The following is a 17,254-nucleotide window of genomic DNA, read 5'->3' as shown; positions in this document are numbered from 1 at the left end:
AGGCTCGATGGAGATGAATCAGCAGGGCCTCCTTCCTGAGTCAGGAGCAGGGCAGGGCACGGGCTGGCCGGGCGCGGACCGGAGGGAGGGAAAGAGGGAGCGCAGGGAGAGACCAGCCCGCAATGACACATCTTAACCACCGGGGGGCAGAACAAGACGGGAAAAATCCAGAAGCCGCTGGTGGGAAACGTCTGGCGCCTGGAACCGGGCGCAAGGTGGATGGACGGAAAGCAGAGACCCTGCTTCTCAGGCTGGGCCTGGACAGAGTCATGGCCAGGTGTGCCCACTGCCTGTCTGCGCCCTGGCTTCTCTGCCGTCATGGAGAGGCGGAGAATGGAGAGTGGGATTGGACTCTCCGGGTCAGTCTGTCCAACCTTCCCGTTCTGCCAAGGAGATGAGAATTGCTCAAGATCCATCACACAGCAAGTTAGTGGCAAATTACTGTGATTTTCATAAGTCTCAGGAATAGCGCCACTTAATGGACACTATCTTGGCCTCAGTTCTCATTTAGGGACAGGTGTCCAGGTGCTGCCCCTGAGCAATCAGGAGCTCTCTCCCTCTTCCATCTTAGTCCCTTTTACCTCACTGTCCCTTTGTTTCCGTGACTCTATTTTTCTCTGACCTTTTCTCCCAGTTTCCATCTGACTGCCCCTGTGTCTCTTCCTCTGCCTCCTGTCTCCATCCCTGCCTTCTGGGGAGTTTGCTCAGCTCCTGGCTGGGTCCCCAGAGTGAGATGTTTCCTGCAGTCACTCCTCAGGGATTCATAGCTCTCTCAAGCTCTGTTTTCCAACCCAGTGTCTTAGTTCCGCTCATGGGATCCAGAGAAGTGATGATTTGGTAGCATAATCAATGGTGTGATGTGGGGAGGTGAGAAGGCCCCCTGGCTCCTAAATACTACCCCCAGCAACACCCCCCCCCCGCAATTTGGTAACCATAAACTGGTTGGCACCTGGTGTGGGCAATCCCGCCCAGTGAGCTCACCATGTGGGCGAGAGAAGACAGTACATGAGTGATTCAATCGAGAGCAGAATGCTTTGAGCACACAGGACAAAAGGAGTGCCTGGTAGGGGTCAGAGCAGGTACAGACAGAATCTGGTTGGGCCCAGGGAAAGCCCTGTGAAGCAGGGGACGTTTTACTGGCCTGTGAAAGCAGGGTGGGATTTCAGCAGGAAGGGATGTGATGAGTGGGCGCATTCTGAGTAGAGGGGTGGGCATAAGCCAAGAGTCGTGGCCACACCAGGGGCACGTGCCCCCAAGGGCTTAGGTGCAACGAGCAAGGCAGTTAGTGTATACGCAGGGGAGGCTCAGTGCAGGTGGGGGCCAGGGTCCAAGCACCTCACTGCTGGGAGGAGCTGCGGGGACGCCACTGTGGCTTCTGAGCAGAAGTGGCATCTGCCGAAGTCCTCAGTTAACATGGAAGGAGTCCTCCAAAAAGCAATGCCTTGCATCCCTTTGGTCCTTACCCTCAGGGTGAACAATTTTGATTCCAAGCTCTACCTGAAATAGGTTTTGAAGGGGAGGAACAGTAGCCTGATAGGTCAAAGTGCCTTGGGGAGGAGGGGACACTGGGCGGCTTTGCAAAGATGTAGGAGAGGATGCTGGGGGCCCCCAAAGTGTGACTTCATTTGTGCTCTCAGGCTGCCCCTGAATCCCAGGGCGGCCCCAGGAAGAGAGCAGCCTGGCGCCACAGCTGATCCTCTGTCGATTCTCAGTCTGAGCTTCTCTGTGGTGTCCCGATCCAAAGGTCCCGGGCCTGGGAAGGGTCTGTGTGCCAGCGCCCTCGCCTCCCAAGCTGGGCTGGGGTTTCCGCCTGCTGCCCCAGGACTGAGGCTGCCCTGGCCCTGGGGGAGGAGGGCGGTGCTGGTGAGTCACTGCCTGGGCATCTGGGCCTGGAACCACGGGTGAGTCACCTAGGACCAGGGGTGCTGGGGGAGGGGAAGGAGGCTAGTGGACATCTGGAGGGGGGAGGGGAGCTGGGCCCACAGGAAGGGTGGAGCCCAGACTGGCCCGGGGCAGTAGGCGAGGGGGCCTGGGAAGGGGCGGCAAGAAGCCTGCTCTTCCCTGAAAACCCCTCCCCTGGGCTGGGTCCTGAAAGGCCTCAGTGTTTGCCTGTCTCTCCCTATGGGGAGGGGCCTTTAGGAGTGGGCTGAGGGAGGCCTCACCCCAGGCCTGGCCCCCTGGCTTTGGGAAGTGGTCAGGCCCCCCCCCCCACTCACTCACCCCTCAAGCTGGAGAAGAGGAGACCAGAGTTTTCTCTTCTTCCTTCAGACCTCCTGGGGCTTCCTTCCACACCACACAGACTGCTGCTCACCCCAGCTGATGGTAAACAGCCATCTCACCTCTCACTGCCTCCCTGTCTCCTTCCAGACCCCTTCCAACACAAAGGGGGTCTTTTGCAGGTACTTTTAGGCACATCAACTTTCCTCATTACATCATTAAAAGGTATTGTGGTGCCAGATATTAAATGTAACTGTGTTTCCCTCATTCCCTGAGGTCACCCCGCCCTCTCTTTCCTGATGCCCCCCAGCTGCTGCTAGCCCCCAGCGCGCACACATGTACATACACACACAAACACACCTGTGAAGTCCCAGTGTGCACCTGCAGCCTCTGATACACCAGTGAGCCATGACTCATAGGCATGTGTCATGAGAACACGGCCTGGTCTGAGTCTCTAGGCCCCAGGAACAGGGGCTGCCTCCCCACGCTGTGGGCCCAGGATCCCCCTTCCCCTCGACACCTCCAGCTTCTCGCTCCTCACCGTGGCCTGGGTGGGCCTGGGGGCTGCCCTTGGCCAGCCTAGAACTGTCCCCAGCTGGCGGTGGGGCTGGCGGTCTCTGGGAAGGAGGGGGCTGGGATGGAGTAGGTGGGGGTGGCAGGAAGCCAGGCTTTGGCGAGATCAGGTTAGGGCAGGTTTGGTTTCCTTGAATTCCGTGTTGGGGGCCTGTGGGTGGCATATAAATCCTCACTTTGGGCACCTGGCCCTTGCTTTCCGTCCTGAGTCTCTCTCTACCATCAGGTCTGGTGAGTAACTCTGTCCTGCTGAGGGCTGGGTGGGGAGGACCCCCGTCGGTCTCTGCCTTTGTGCCTTTGTCTCGATCTTTGTCTCATTCTGATAGCATTGCTGGAAGAGTCCTGGGGCCTCTGTGAGTCTCTGCACTTGAAGGGAACCTCCTGTGAAGTGTCAGACTGAGACTTTCCAGGCTCCTCGGTGAGGTTTCAGTTTAGGGATTACTCTGAGGCCCCCTCTTGGGGCTCCCAGTCTGGGTGTCAGTCTAGAAGCCCTTCTTGGAGGTCTAGGCCTAGGAGTATGAAGAGAGAGTGTGTGTGTGTGTGTGTGTGTGTGTGTGTGTGTGTGTGTGTGTGTGTGTGTGTTGGAGCGCTTTAACAAGAATCCTGGGTTTGTTTTGTTTTTGTTTTTGTTTTTGCAAAATCCTGGATTCCAGCAGGACTCAGGAACAAGAGCCAAGGCTCTCAAGTGCGTGGGCCCTCCTGGGTCCCTGCCCTGAGTAGCGGCCTAGCTCTGCCCACTGCCGCTTCCTGTCCTCTCCCACCTCCTGAAGGCAGGGCTGGCAGGATGGGCCCCTGGGTTCTCCCTGCCTCTGACACCAGCTCCTCTGGCCTCCCCCTGGACCCGCCTAACCCTCCTGGGCTGGTCTGAGCATTCTCGAAGCAGGACCTTGGAAAAGATGACCTCCGAGGTCTGTCCTTATGTCCCAGATTCTTTCCTGATCCCGGGGCCCTGGGCTTTTAATTTCTTTCATTCCAGCCCCAGTAAGATCCTTCCTGGGGAGAAGGGTGTTCAGTTGCCTCCACCCTACCCATGCCCCATCTGCATAGAGCCAGCACCGCCGCTTAGGGGCCTCCAGTATGAGGGGAGACACATTCCCTGCCCTATGAGAGCCCCGAGTCCCAGGGAGGACATGTGCCTGCCCCGGGGAGCTTCCAGTTAGATGAGAGAGCGACACCCTCTGGCTGAGGAGGGAAATGACCCCTCAGGGACCCTCCTACCCCTGAGGGGAGCCAGCAGCCCCAGTGAGTAGCCCATGGAGGTGCCTGCCTCCCCAGCGCTGGCACAGAGCCCACTGGCCTGTGGAAGGAGCTGCAGAGAGATGATCCCAGATGGGACTCAGATCGCCCTGCCATTTCCCTTCCACAGACACTCAAAGGGGGAGCCCTGCCTCGGGGGTGGGCCCCAAGTGGGATCAGAGGAGCCCTGAGGCCCTTCCGAACACAGCCAGCGGAAGGGTGAGCATCTGCCCTCAGTGGGAGGTGGAGGCGGCCCAGGGAGCCACGGGCTGAGGGGGAGATGCAGCCCTGCCTTCCCATTCAGAGAGAGGCTTGGGGAGGCAGTTTCGGGGCTCACGGGCAGAAGTGGGTCTCCATCATCTGCCACCTCTGCAGCCCCAGATCCAAGATGTCCAGTCCTCTGGAGCAGGCGCTGGCTGTGATGGTCACCACCTTCCACAAGTACTCTGGCCAAGAGGGAGACAAGTTCAAGCTGAGTAAAGGGGAGATGAAGGAACTTCTACACAAGGAGCTGCCCAGCTTTGTGGGGGTGAGTGGGGCTGGCCTAGGGCGGGAGGATCCTGGTGTGTGTGTCTAGGGGGCATAGGATAAATCTCTTCTCCTTTCCTCTGGGGTGCCTCCTGACGTAGACAGCAGGGTGGGGCCGGGCCCTTCATGGCCTCAGAGAACGGAGGCACTCTCAGAGCCCAGAGAGGGAAAGTGACTGGCTCATGATCGCACAACATGTGTGTGTGTGTGTGTGTCCTCTCTCTCTCTCATTTTCCATATTTATGTGCCAAACTACAAAAGTGTGTAAGGAGAGAGCAGTCCAGCGAAGACACACCCCCCGGGACATTTTGCGGAGAGACGCAGTCAGCTCTCAGTTTGCCCCTTGCCTTCCCCTTACCGACTCCTGAGGAATCCCAAAGTCAGGTCTCAGGCTTTGAACTTTGAGACAGGCCCTTTCTTTTTAAATGTTTCTTTTGGTCTCATTTGTCTAATTTGATTTTATTTTGGCTGGCATGAAAAAGGGTGTGTCTTTTCTGAATTCACTTTGCTGGTGATGGGGAGTGGCGGTGGCCTCAGAAAACTGTCATTTCCTCATCAGCCGATGAGGGTAATGCCCACCTCGCTGGGCTCCTGTGGGGAGTAGAGCGAATCCTGTGCTTAGAGATGCTTGGCGTGTTCCCCACTCCCAGCCAGGAGATCTGGAGACCCCCTGTCCCCACTCACGGGGCCGCCCAGTGGCTCCCGGGGGCTGCCTGCCCGCCACTCACCCGGCTGCTCAGTGCGGAGGGACAGCGAGGCTCTGACCCGCGGGAGCAGCCCGCTGATGACCCCACTCTCTCGCTTTCAGGAGAAGGTGGACGAGGAGGGCCTGAAGAAGCTGATAGGTGATCTGGATGAGAACAGCGACCAGGAGGTGGACTTCCAGGAGTACGCTGTTTTCCTGGCCCTCATCACTATCATGTGCAATGACTTCTTCCAGGGCGCCCCAGGGCGGTCCTGATGCAGCACGCTCGCCTCCCTCCCGCGGGCCTCGGGGGCCCAGGAGGACTCTCTGTAGTTAGTTTTATACTCAATAAACTTTTTCACTTGTTGAAAATATTGTTTTTGCTTGTTGACCAATATCGCTAACATTTTAAAAATTTTGCCAAATAAAGCTATTTTAAAAGGGCAAATACCATCCACCATCACTAGCATTTCATAAAAAGAAAACTTCAACAAAAAGGAAGGATATAGTTTCAGAATGAAGAACAGACCTTGACACTCAATATTACAAACAATCAGTTGTTCTAGGATCAGCTCGAGGGGCATTAGTCTAACCAGCCTGGCAGAGCTTTGCATTAAGGACTTCCTGTCAGATCGCAGGCCATAGGCAGTGTCCCTGTTTCTAGCAAAGCTGTGTTTCTTTTTCTATCTGCTTTCTGATTGGCTAGCTCCAGTCTGGGTTTTTTCTTCTCCTGTTGGTCTCTGCTGAAAGCTCCTAGGAGCCAGTTCGTACCAACATTCGTATTTTTTCTACTCTGTTGCCTAAGATTGTAGCCTAAGTGACTGTATATTATTCCGCACCCTCTGGTGCATCAAATGACAGTTTGGCCAAATGCTTTGCTGTCTCATAACAAAACCACCAACTTTCCAGTTTGCAAAGGTTAGGGTGCTCATATTTTATTCTTTCGTCCCTTCATCCAATTCCACATTTTAGGTTCTTTTTTTCTTTTCTTCGATGGAACCCACTTCAGTTACCAGATTCTTTACTAGTTAGGAATGTATTCACTTGTAAGTTGCAGAAAACCTAACTAACAATGGCTTCAATAAATGGACATTTAAATGCCTCAGACAATAAGATGTCTGTGGTGTGCAGTTCAGGTTTGGTCCAGTGGCTCAAAGATGCTCTTCCAGTTATTGCTGCATCACAAACCACCCCAACGCTTGGTAAATTAAACAGTGAATTTATTATCTCTCAAGGTTCTGTGCGGAGACTGGGATCAGATGATGGGGTTCTCATGTGGGAGATGGAAGGTGGGGCTGGAGTCATCTGAAAGTTCAAGCTATCAGCATCCAGGGTGGCTCATTCAATGTGTCTAGTAACTGATGCTGGTTGCCAGCTGGGAGCTCAGCTGGGACTGCCGTTTGGAATGCCCACTCAAGGCCTCTCTGTGTGGCTTGGGCTTCCCAGAACACGGCAACTTGGTTCTGAGAGGGAATGCCCCCAAAGCAAGCATCCCAAGATGCCCAAAGGGGAGCTGTGAGGCTTCTTAAGATTTATCACAGAAATCCCAGCACATGGCTTCTGCTGCATTCTGTTGATCAAGCAAGTTATTGAGTTTGGCCCAGATTCAAGGGTAGGAGAATTAGGCTCCATCTTCTAATGTGAGGAACAGCATGCATGAAATTGATGGTGACTGTCTTTGGCGATTACGTACTGTAGTCTGCTTTCTAGCAACCACAGTTCACATCCATTCCGTGTGCAAAATGTACTCACTTCCTTCCCCAAATCTAAAGTCTTATTCCATGGAGGCATCAACTTGAAGATCCAGGATCCTGTTATTTAAGTCAGTTCTAGATACGGATTTGGCTTCTCAGGTGCAGTTCCTCCACAACTTCTCAAGACCAGGTCCTCAAGAATGATTCCCTTTGATCTAGAGATTTGCAAACAACACATTCACTGTACAAAGATGAGACAGTGATCGATAACTCCAATAAACACTCCTATTCAAAGAAGGGTGATGGGAGGAGGGTATAACTCAAGTGGTAGAGCACATGCTTAGCACGCACGAGGTCCTGGGTTCAATCCCAAGTACCTCCTTTAAAAAATAAAATAAAATGAACCTAATTACCTCTGCCCCCCAGAAAAAAAAACAAAAACGAAAAGGGGTGGTGGTGGATTGGAGGCACAAAGTGGTCACTGGTCCATAGCAATTCTGAAATTGTGTCAGACACATGCCACCAGATTCTTGACTAGGACCCAGTTCTGCTTTCTATAAATGGTTCTTCTTGGCCCCACCCTCTAGGCTCTTGGTTTCATTTTGAATTAACTCTTTCTTTTCTATAAGAAATGTCTGTGTTTGTAGCTAAGTGGATTTCTCAGCCTGTTTCTTGCCCATAGCTTCTTTTTGTTTTGAGCAGTCTGTAGTCCTTTCAGTCCCAGATAATATAATTCCTTTAAAAATGTTGTGGGCTTCCTGTGTATCAACTTACAATTCACTTGATTAGACAAAAGCCATATTTACAAATCTCTCTGAGAGGTGCCTCTCTGTATCTTAGAGTCAGGATGCTGTGAGAAAATGCCCTTATGATTTTTAAAGGCCTTCTTGTCTGAAAGGGTCAAGAGGCACACTTCTAAAATTATTGGAAGCCAAGGGGGAGGGTACAGCTCAGTGGTAGAACACGTGCTCAGCATGCACAGGGTCCTGGGTTCAATCCCCTAGTACCTCCATTAAAAAAATGAATAAATAAACTTAATTACCTCTCCCCTACAAAATTAAAAACAAATAAGTAAAATTATTAGACGCCATACTGTTTGTCTGAGAAGATCTGAGACGTGCCCTTAAACCCTTTTGAAGTCTCCTCTGACGTGATCTCACTCTGAAACCCTTTACCATGGCATGGCTTCGGATTTGATCTTTGCCCTGAGGCTATTTATTGCTTTGAGAGCCATTTGCTGCCTGGAAAGGCTGTCTGGGGCCCTCTATATTTCCTCTAAATTCTGCTCAAAGCTGAAGAGTTTCTTCTTTAGTTTATTTCTTTCTTCTCATATCTTATCACAGGCAGCCAGAAGAAGCCAGTTGGGACTTTCAGGATTCTGTCTAAAAATCTCCTTAGCCAACCCGTGAGTTCATTAGGTAATCTTTCTGTTTTGCACGTTACCATGGATACTAGCGTTTCCAGACATTCCAGTACGACACAATAGGGGTCTCCTTTTCTTCAGTCTCCAGTAACAACTTCCTCGCTCTCCTTCAAATTATTACTAGCAACCTCCTTGAGGTCTTGAGGTCATTCTAGCTTGCACCCATTCATTGCCTTGTCCCAAAGCCAATTACACCCACTTTAAGTTTTTGTAATAGCAGCCTCTTTCTCTTTCAGGTCTTTGATGAAAGTTTCCAGGAGCCAGCCAGCTCATGCTGATTTGCTAAGCTTTTCCTACCACTTCCTCTATCACTGCACCTAGGTTTCCATTTGGTCTGCATCCCAAGATACATCAGGGGACAGTTTGATTGAATATTTTGTCATTTTCTAGCAAAGCTTCCTGATTTTTCAGCCTGTATGTATTGGGTCCTCATATCTCACTATCTTCCCTCCTCCACTTGGCCAGTTTCACCTTTTAGATTCTTTTGTTTGAGGACTCCACTTTCAGATGTAAAAATCTCTATCAGTTAGGAATTTATGCAGTTTTGAGTTCCAGATAATCTAATAATAGTGGCTTTAATTGCCCTATATAACAAGAAGTCCGGGGTAGGCAGTTCAGGGTTGGTTCAGGGGCCCAGACGTGTCATATGACACCCATTGTCTTTTCATTTTTTTTTGCTCTGTTATCTATAGCATGTATGCTTTTCCCCTCATGAATGTTGCTTCATGATCACAAGATGGCTGCTATATCTCCAGGTCTCACTGTCCATGTTCCAGGTTGGAAGACAGAGGACAGGTAAGGTGCAAAAAGCTTTCCTTCAAGAGACTTTTGCCTTCTTATCACGCAAGAAGCACTCTCTCCAGGGATTTCTACTTCCATCTCTTTGGCCTTAGCTATATAATATAGCTAGTCCTAGCTACAACCAACTATTTTGAGCTGGGCATCGTGACACTTTGAAAGAAAAGAAAAAGGGTTTTAATAATAAGGAAAGGGGGGCATGGATAGTAGACAAGCAGTGAACAAGATTTTCCTGAATTGTTTTCTTACTTTTCTTAGTCCCCTGGAAGCGCTGATGCTTGGATCTGCTTACAGAGTAGCTCAGACAAGAGCTCCCCAAAGGTGGAAGGAAGTGAGGAGGTTCTGGGGCAACCTGCCTGTTCTCACTGCTCTAACTTAGCTGCACGTCTGGAGCTGGTGAGGTGAGGCTGGGCAGGCCCCAGCAATGAAAAGAGAGGTGGCCGGGGTCTCCACTAGGCCTTTGCAAGTAATCCTTGTAGCACTCGGAGGTGTTGTTAGTTTCTGCATTTCATGGAGGAGGGGCTGGGAGATTAAATCAAGAGCAGTGTTGGGAATTGACCTGGGTCTGTAAGAAACTTACCCCTATACCCCTATGGGATGGGGATGGGGTGGATGGGGTAGTGGTGGGGTGCCTCCCCTTCCTCCAAAGCTTGGTGTGCGATGAAGGGGACCTGGGTGAGCAGAGTCCAGATGCTCTTGGTCTCTTGATCCTGAATCCAAGGGGAAGAAGTGGGTCCGCTTGCCAGCGACTCGTTTACTGTAGTCTGATTGCTCACGTGGGATCCTGGGGCTCATTTCCAGGCTCTGGGGCTCTTTGGGTTGGTGGACACTGGCCTGAGTTGACTGCCTCTGAAGTTGCCCCTGGCTGGCTAGGCACTGCCTGGGGCTAATTTCCGTCTGTATATTAGGTTTACTTATTTTTATTTTTGGAGGAGGTACTGGGGATTGAACCCAGGACCTTGGGTATGCTAAGCCTTGCACTCTACCACTTGAGCTATATCCTTCCCCCCTTCCTTCTATGTATTAGACAAACTAACAAACTCGTAACTTTCTTAGCTGGTCTCAACAATCTTCCCTCATCCCGCCTCTCCCCACAAATCTGCAGAGAGCAGGAGGGTCCGGGAAATGGTGCTGTTCAAAGGCCTGCTGGCCAGATTCTCTCTCACCTCCTCCTGAGTCGCGGCTGGGAGGTGACCCTCAGGAATACATACTGCACCTCCCATCACATCCTGCTGTCACTTTGTCCTGTGCTCTTTGGGGTCTATCCCTGACAGCCTATCGACCCTCCAAGAAGAGAGAGACTGAAAGCAACAGGTGGGTTCTGAGGCAGGAGAATGACTGAAATGGGGCTCCCCACGTGCCCACATTTAAGTCCCTTGATCCATCTCCCCACCAACTCAGTGCTCCCATCTGGGAAATGGGGACAATCAGGCAATGACTGGGCATTCAGTGAGGTAGTAGGTCGAAGCCCCCCAGGCTCTCCTAGATCCCCAACTCAGATCTTCTCCCCCTTCAATTCTGTAGCAAAAGCCTCCTTGACTCCAGCCCCAGTAATCCAATACTCCTTCCCACACTGTCCCCACACTTGCCTCAGATGGTGAGAAAGGAGGAGAATCAGACTGAAGAGGTTGATTGGCCCCCTGGGACTCTGGACTGGGGCTAGGGTCACCCTGTCCCTCCGGCCCAGGTCTCTTTGGCACAAGCCCATGAGTGTCTGGGTGCTCTGGGGCCCTTCATCTTATTTCTCCCTGAGGGGCAGAACCAGACACCGACCTTCAGGGGGCAAGGCAGTTTCCCAGGAGCCTTTGTAAGGTGGTGGTGGTGACAGTGGGAGCCAGAGGCAGGGAGAGATGGGGAGGAGAGAGGGACAGCCCTGCCAGGTCAGAGAGCACCTGCTCCCACTCTCCCACACTCACCTGGTTCCTTCTCTTCCAGATGTGACGCACTTCTCGGGGGTCAGCTCCACATCTGCAGTAGGGCAGCTTGGGAGAGAGGCCAAGGGCATTGGGCTCCGTCCAGGGTAGAGAATCGAGTGGACGGTGTGGACAGCGGAGGGTGGGAAAGGAGGGGGATGGCCCCTGTCTGGGTCTCGGAGGGCTGGCTGGTGTCACGTGCATTTGGAACCACAGCAGAAGGGGGTTTCTGAGTAGACGCTGGGAAGGAACTCTCAGCAGGCCAGGAAGATTCCAGTCATGGCCAGAGGAACTTGGGAAAGCAAAGGAAGAGAGGCTGCAGCTCTGCCCACCGCCTGCGTGGAGGCAGAAGCCTGGAGACAGTGACCTCGTGGGAAAGGTCTGGTTCTCCCCCTGATGCCCCGCAGTCTGAGCCTCTCCCAGTGGACAAACAAAGGTGAGGCGTCCCAGGCAGGTGCAGCCAGGCCGTGAAACGTGAAAAGCTGAAGGAGAAGGACCCGGGCTGGGAAGAGGCTGCCCAGCTCTTCCCTGACCACCCAGATAAAGCTCTCCAGGTCCCACCACCACTTCCCCCTTAGCCCTGCTGTATGGTTCTTCCGAGCACTTCCATCGCCAGTCTAGCAGACATGTGTCTGTTACTTCCCTGAGGTGGTCCTCGCCACAGAGCTTGGGTTTTGTCTGTTTTGTTTACAGCTGTACCCCCAATGCTCATGACAGGTGCCTCTAAATATTTGTAATAATATTAATAATGAAAGGCTCTCACCCTGCCGCTAATTAGTTATGTGACCTGGGCAAGTTACCTACCTCTCGGTTAACATGTTGCCCTTACCGTGTACCAGCGCTATTTACCTATGAGCTTTGTAAATATTAACTCATTTAAGCCTCACAGCAATCCTGTGGAGTGGTGGCCACGATTTTCCTCGGCCAGCGACAGATGGGAAAAGGAGGCCCAGAGAGATGAGGTGACCTGCTTGAGGGAGGTGGCTGGTGGCGGAGCCGGGCTGTCATAGGTGGGAACAGTGCTTGACCTAGAACCGAATTAATTGCTGGTCCACTCTGGCCCCCACCTCTGTCCCCTACTCCCCATAATTCCTTGCCTATAAAACAAGGTTAATCACAGCTCTCCCCTCCTTGCCTTCCCCACTGCCCACTCCCTTCACCCACAGGGGCCGCATCTTCAGCGAGCTGGCACAGGCGAGCTCTGGGTGCGGGGCCCGGGGTGAGGTCCAGGTGGCGTGAGCTCTCTGGCTGCCCCAGGGGCATTTGGGGGTCTTCAGAGGCCTGGGTGTTGACTTCTCGTCCCCCTCCCACACTCTGCTGGGTCTTGCCTTCTCTTCCTGTGACGTGAGGGGGGGTGTGTGTCTCAGGCCCGGGGATGAGGGAGGGAACAGGGAAATGACACCGACGGATTTTCATTTCTGATAACATGGTGGCTTGTGCGGGCTGCAGCTAAGAACAACCAAAAATCTGGATAAAATAAAAACATTTTTTTTCAAAGCATTGGCGAGCTCACAAGGCAGCAAGTATTGAGGAGATCATAATCTAAGTGAAAGCAGACTCCAGGAGGTGGGCAGGGTGCCGAGGCCCTCGGGCCCTGAGGGCATTGGCCAAACCGAGCCCAAATGACCTTTGGCTTTGACAGTTTGTGACAGTTTGTGGCATGAGGAAGGGCCCATTTGAGGAGGGGAGACAAGGGGGACACCGCCTACCTCACAGGGCTACCTGCTTGAGCCAAAACCCAGAGGCAATGTACCCCCACCCCACAGGAGTGCAGGGAACTCGGCCTTGGCGCCAAGGGGGGCCAGGAAAGGCCTGAGGAGCTCTGGCTACAGGCCACCCGGGCATGAGTCTGCACTTGGTGTCGGGGGGGAGGGTGGGGTAACCAAGAGAAGGCAGCCTAGACTTCTGGAAGCACCCCTAGGATATCCTCCTAGGCCTCAAAGACATCCCTCGGGCGATCTGCCCAGGGAAGGAAGCAGTTCTCAGCCCAAAGCGGCCAAGCACCATCGGTCTGGAGATCAGGCAGGGAGGTGGTCTCATGGCCTCAGTGTTGTCATCGTAAATAAGGGGGCTTAACCAGATGCCCTCCAAGACCCCCTCTGGCACGGGGATTCTCTGGGGGTGAGGCTAGAGTGTGTCCCCACTTTGTCTTTTGGAGTGTCTCTTCAATGTGAAGGGATAGAGGATGGTTGTGATGAATCACTTGTCTCTTCCAAGCTCACTGGAAGGAGACAGGCAGGAGGCTGTGCAGAGGGAAAATGAAGAGGTGGTGGTGTCTGCAGCCCAGAGTGGGCCTTTGATGTGTGCATGGCTAGGTGGGTGGGTGGGGCCTGTAATAGGGGTTGCCAAGGAAGGAAGCAGGGGAACCCCTGGGGACACCCTCAGCTTGACCTACTTGGACCCCCATAATTGCTCCTTTCTCTCCTTGGAAAGCTACAAATAGGGATGCCTTGTGGCTGGGCTCTTAGAGCTGAAACACCAGCACCGGGGGTGAGTGCCGGCTGCCTGGGTCCTGCCCTGGGCTGGGTGGTGAGTGGCCGTGGTCCGGCTCCTGGCCCAGGGTCTGGCCTAGGGGGCAGAGGGATGACCACAGCAGGGATTGACGAGGCGAAGGGAATCAGATATGGTGGATTCAGGGGTGTCCTCTTACAGCGAGGAGTTGTTGGGGAGCTTGGGTTTGGGGGTGTGCAGAGCTGAGGTCTGGCCGAGCGGCGCGGGCAATGAGCTAAAAGCTAAAGGTGCTGCTATCACCCTCCCTGCCCCCACCGCCTCCTTCATTCCTGTCAGCAGGTTGAGACGGGCTAGGGCCGTGCGGAGGAGAGGACTCCTTCCGGTCGCCAGGCACGGAGCCTCTGAAAGAGCAACAGCAGTGGCGCCAGGCAGGCTGGCAGGAGCTGGGAAGGGCGGCCAGGCACCTCTGCAGTTCCCTGTTCCCTGACATCGCGACCCTTCCTGCCCCCTGCCCCAATCCTGAGCTGTCACAGACAGTTAGACCTCAGGCAGGGCAGGGCCCCTCCCACTCCCCCAGCCCTGCACCTCTGTCCGCCCCCCCCCCCCCCCCCCCCCCCGCCAGCCACAACCAGGCTGGCCATTTGCTCCACAGGGCCCAGCAGAGGGGGAAACATCAGGGAGAGAGCCCTGGCCCAGGCTGCCTCGTGTTGCAGGACTCCTGTCCCCTGGGGGAACCAGGCGTGAGTCATAGGGCTCACATGGAAACAACACATGCCTTCCTGGCTGCCTTATGGTTTCCCCAGGCTGGAGGCAACTCCCTGAAGGGTGGTGGGTGGGGCCAGTGGAATGGCGGGGGTGGGCCATTCCAGGAAGGATTTCCCCTTTAACAGAGCAGGGTACCCTTCTGCAGAGCCTTCTGTCTCAAGACCCCTGGGGTCAGGGGGATGGCCTCAGGTGGGGCAGATCACACATTGGTAGGTGCATACCTGTGTTGGTGAGGTGGTGGGGGTTCTTCTGAGATCTGACCCTCCCTGAGAATGCCCAGCCTTGCCAAGGGACCGAGGACGGGGTACATGGGGCCAGGGTCTCCTAGTACAGGTTCCTAGAGAAGGAACTCTGGGGTCGGAAGGGGAGGAGGCTTCTAGGGCCAGGGCCTGTGTCTGATGGGGTGGTGCAGAGTGGGACTGAGCCCTCGCTGGGTGTTGGGGTGAGAAAAGGTGGAGAGAATCAGGGAGTCCTCAGGAAGCCCCTGGGTGGGGTGTGCCAGCTAGGGGGTGGGCCACTCTCCCTGAGGGGTTTGCAATGATGTTGGGGAGAAAAAAGTCCTCGGTCCAGGGGAAGAACAAGTGTGGAGGGGACAGTCGGGAAATAGATGAGGAGGGGCCGGTGTAGTCAGGGAGGGCTACTCAGAGGAGGGGGAGTTTGTGGGGCTGGAAGCCTGGAGGAGATTAAGTCAGATCTGGGCACAGTCCCTGGGACACACGGAAGGCAGGGAGGAGCAGGGGGCTGACATGGCCTCTGCCCTGAGTCGTACCCCTGTTCTGTGACAGTGAGGATGACCAGTCCTCTGGAGCAGGCGTTGGCTACAATTATATCCAGCTTCCAGAGACATGCTGAGCGCTTCGGGGACAATTATACACTCTGCCAGGCGGAGCTCAAGGAGCTGGTACAGACGGAGCTGCCCACCTGGACCCCGGTGAGCTCCTGGGGTGACCATCCCACGGGAAGCACTGCTAAGACTCTGCAAAGAGAGACCTGGAGATGAGTTGAGAATCAGACAGCCAGGGGGTGGAGGCCGGATTGTGGGGAGGGGGTGCTAGGAAGCGGGTTAACACAGCAGGAATCTCAATTTCCCCACCTGTGAAATGGGAGGACAATCATCACACGGGTGGCCTGGCAGGGCTGTTCGGAGGACCTAGCGACAGCACTGGGAAGAATGCCTGACACACAGTAGGCACTCAGTAGCACAGAGCAGGTGCTCAGTAAATGGCCTGAGAAGGAGGACTTGGGAGGGGGACGGACACAGGTGAGTTACCAGAATAGAAGGGGTGTGGATTGAGCGGGACCACCCAGGATGGTGGAAGGGAAGCTGAATGTGTGTACGAGACTGTTCTGTCCTCCTCAACCTGCCTCCCCATCCCTCCTCAACCCTGCCCTGCACAGACGGGCCTTCGGGAGTGTGACTACAATAAATTGATGAGTGTCCTGGACACCAACAAAGATCAGCAGGTGGACTTCGCGGAGTACATGAACAAGCTTGCCTGCCTCTGCATCTACTGCCACGAATACTTCAAGAACTGCCCCCCAGAAGCCCCCTGCTCTCAGTAATGGGCAGGGCTGCCCTGGGGCAGGGATCTGGGTCTGCTTAGGACCTGCTCCATCTCTGCCCTGAGCTGTCCTGGGTCTGTCAGCTCCCCTTCCCTCCTCGTGTCCCCTCCATCCAGAATCTCCCAGGTTTGCCCCTGATCTGTGAACCCATTTATCTGCGAGTCCAGGAGGCATGAGGGGACCTCCCCAAGGATCTCAGTGAGTGACCAGTAGAGCAGCCAGCCGCTGCCTCCTCACTGTGGCCCATGTTGGCTGGAGGCGGGGATCTGCTTTGAGACTGTCCAGGCCCACAGTGTATGTGCAGGAATGAGACCATGGCGAGAAAGGTCCTGTTTCTCTCCTAATAAAGAACTGGCATCACTTGGCTTTGTTTGGTTCTTCTGAGAGGATAGCTGGGGTCAGGTCAGAGTCCTGCCGAGGCTTCGCTCCTCTCTGGCCACTGGAGGATGGGAGGCTGAGGGCAGTTTCTGGCCCTGCGGAAATGAAATGTTTTCAATATCCAGCAGGAGGGGCTGGGATCAACACAGGGACCTTGTCTGTGGGAGGCTGGTGGCTGGGGGACCTCTCTCTCTCTCTCTCTCTCTCTCTCTCTCTCTCTCTCTCTCTCGTGGGTCTTTGAAGAAGCAGCTCCCTTGGGCTGTCCACCTGACAGGATGTTCTGGGAGGAGGGTGGAGCTATAGGGGAGGGAGTGGGTCTATTCCCCCCGCCCCGCTGGGTTGTGGGAGCCCACAGTGCAGCACTAATGGGATTAGAGGTCTGACTAAGATGTTGCTCCCTGATCAGCAGAGGAGGGGTGCCCTGCATTGGAGGGGGAAGGGGACCCCTTCAGGCAGACCCCATCCCAGAAGCTACAGCCACCTGAGGGACTTAACCCCTTACTTCGGACCCTCCCTCAATCCCTGAGGTCATACCCAGACCGAAGAGGTTACTTTGATCCCTGCCTCCCCCATTTTGTGCCATGTTGTCTCTAACTTTCCACCCCAACTTGCACTCATCACTTTTGTCACCCATCCCAACTCTCAACTCCCTCTTCTGACACCTTCTGCCTCACCTCTGCATCCTCTCTTGGTCCCTTCAGTCCGTTTCTGAGCCCCCAGGCCTGACTCCCCTTCTCCATTCCATCACGACTTCACCCAAAACCTTCCTCCATGGACCTGCTTGTGGGGGTCCCAGCACCTCCTTGGGTGTCAATCTGTTCCTCCCCCGAGACCTGCAGCTCCTGTCCTGGGCGTCACCCAGCCTGGCAGAGAGCCTTTGGGGGAGGGGAGAAGGACAGCCTGAGTTGTCCCCAGCACCGAGCCTGGGGTCCCTTCCCTGTGTTCCTAGGCAGCCTCACTCCAGGGCAATTTCCCACCTGTTACCCACCACCCCCAACCCGTTTCCTCTATGCCGGCTGCTCAGTGGGAC

General features: G+C 54.4%; 2 protein-coding genes across 9 annotated transcripts; both read left to right on the top strand.

Moving 5' to 3' along the window:
• The first annotated feature begins 2,862 nt into the window (after positions 1-2,862).
• Positions 2,863-5,611, top strand: S100A2 (S100 calcium binding protein A2). 5 transcript variants are annotated; one of them, XM_045516033.2, is made up of 5 exons: positions 2,868-3,021; positions 3,117-3,208; positions 4,157-4,245; positions 4,402-4,555; positions 5,363-5,611. In XM_045516033.2, the coding sequence occupies exons 4-5, from the start codon at positions 4,415-4,417 to the stop codon at positions 5,513-5,515; spliced, it is 294 nt and encodes a 97-aa protein (XP_045371989.1). In that variant the 5' UTR covers positions 2,868-3,021; positions 3,117-3,208; positions 4,157-4,245; positions 4,402-4,414; the 3' UTR covers positions 5,516-5,611. The 5 variants fall into 5 exon arrangements, with proteins under 5 accessions (XP_010952347.1, XP_045371989.1, XP_010952348.1 ...); XM_010954046.3 differs by lacking the exon at positions 4,157-4,245 and having other exon boundaries at positions 2,869-3,021; XM_045516031.2 differs by lacking the exon at positions 3,117-3,208 and having other exon boundaries at positions 2,886-3,021.
• Positions 5,612-13,417: 7,806 nt separating this feature from the next.
• On the top strand, positions 13,418-16,205 carry S100A3 (S100 calcium binding protein A3). 4 transcript variants are annotated; one of them, XM_010954047.3, is made up of 3 exons: positions 13,418-13,557; positions 15,069-15,214; positions 15,682-16,205. In XM_010954047.3, exons 2-3 carry the CDS (start codon positions 15,074-15,076, stop codon positions 15,844-15,846), a joined length of 306 nt encoding a protein of 101 aa, XP_010952349.1. In that variant the 5' UTR covers positions 13,418-13,557; positions 15,069-15,073; the 3' UTR covers positions 15,847-16,205. The 4 variants fall into 4 exon arrangements, with proteins under 4 accessions (XP_010952349.1, XP_045371847.1, XP_045371848.1 ...); XM_045515891.2 differs by lacking the exon at positions 13,418-13,557 and adding an exon at positions 13,577-13,596; XM_045515892.2 differs by lacking the exon at positions 13,418-13,557 and adding an exon at positions 14,144-14,258.
• The last annotated feature ends 1,049 nt before the right edge of the window (positions 16,206-17,254 follow it).

This window comes from Camelus bactrianus, chromosome 21 (genome assembly GCF_048773025.1).
Source record: "Camelus bactrianus isolate YW-2024 breed Bactrian camel chromosome 21, ASM4877302v1, whole genome shotgun sequence".
Taxonomy (NCBI): domain Eukaryota; kingdom Metazoa; phylum Chordata; class Mammalia; order Artiodactyla; family Camelidae; genus Camelus; species Camelus bactrianus.
This window is presented reverse-complemented; position numbering and strand designations above follow the sequence as displayed.

Excerpts from the sequence above, each read along its gene's own strand:
- S100A3 (XM_010954047.3), top strand. The coding sequence starts at position 15,074 with ATGACCAGTCCTCTGGAGCAGGCGTTGGCTACAATTATATCCAGCTTC. Across the intron at positions 15,215-15,681 it reads AGCTGCCCACCTGGACCCCG|ACGGGCCTTCGGGAGTGTGA; the intron begins GTGAGCTCCTGG and ends TGCCCTGCACAG.
- S100A2 (XM_045516030.1), top strand. Across the intron at positions 4,246-4,401 it reads CGAACACAGCCAGCGGAAGG|CCCCAGATCCAAGATGTCCA; the intron begins GTGAGCATCTGC and ends CCACCTCTGCAG. Across the intron at positions 4,556-5,362 it reads AGCTGCCCAGCTTTGTGGGG|GAGAAGGTGGACGAGGAGGG; the intron begins GTGAGTGGGGCT and ends TCTCGCTTTCAG.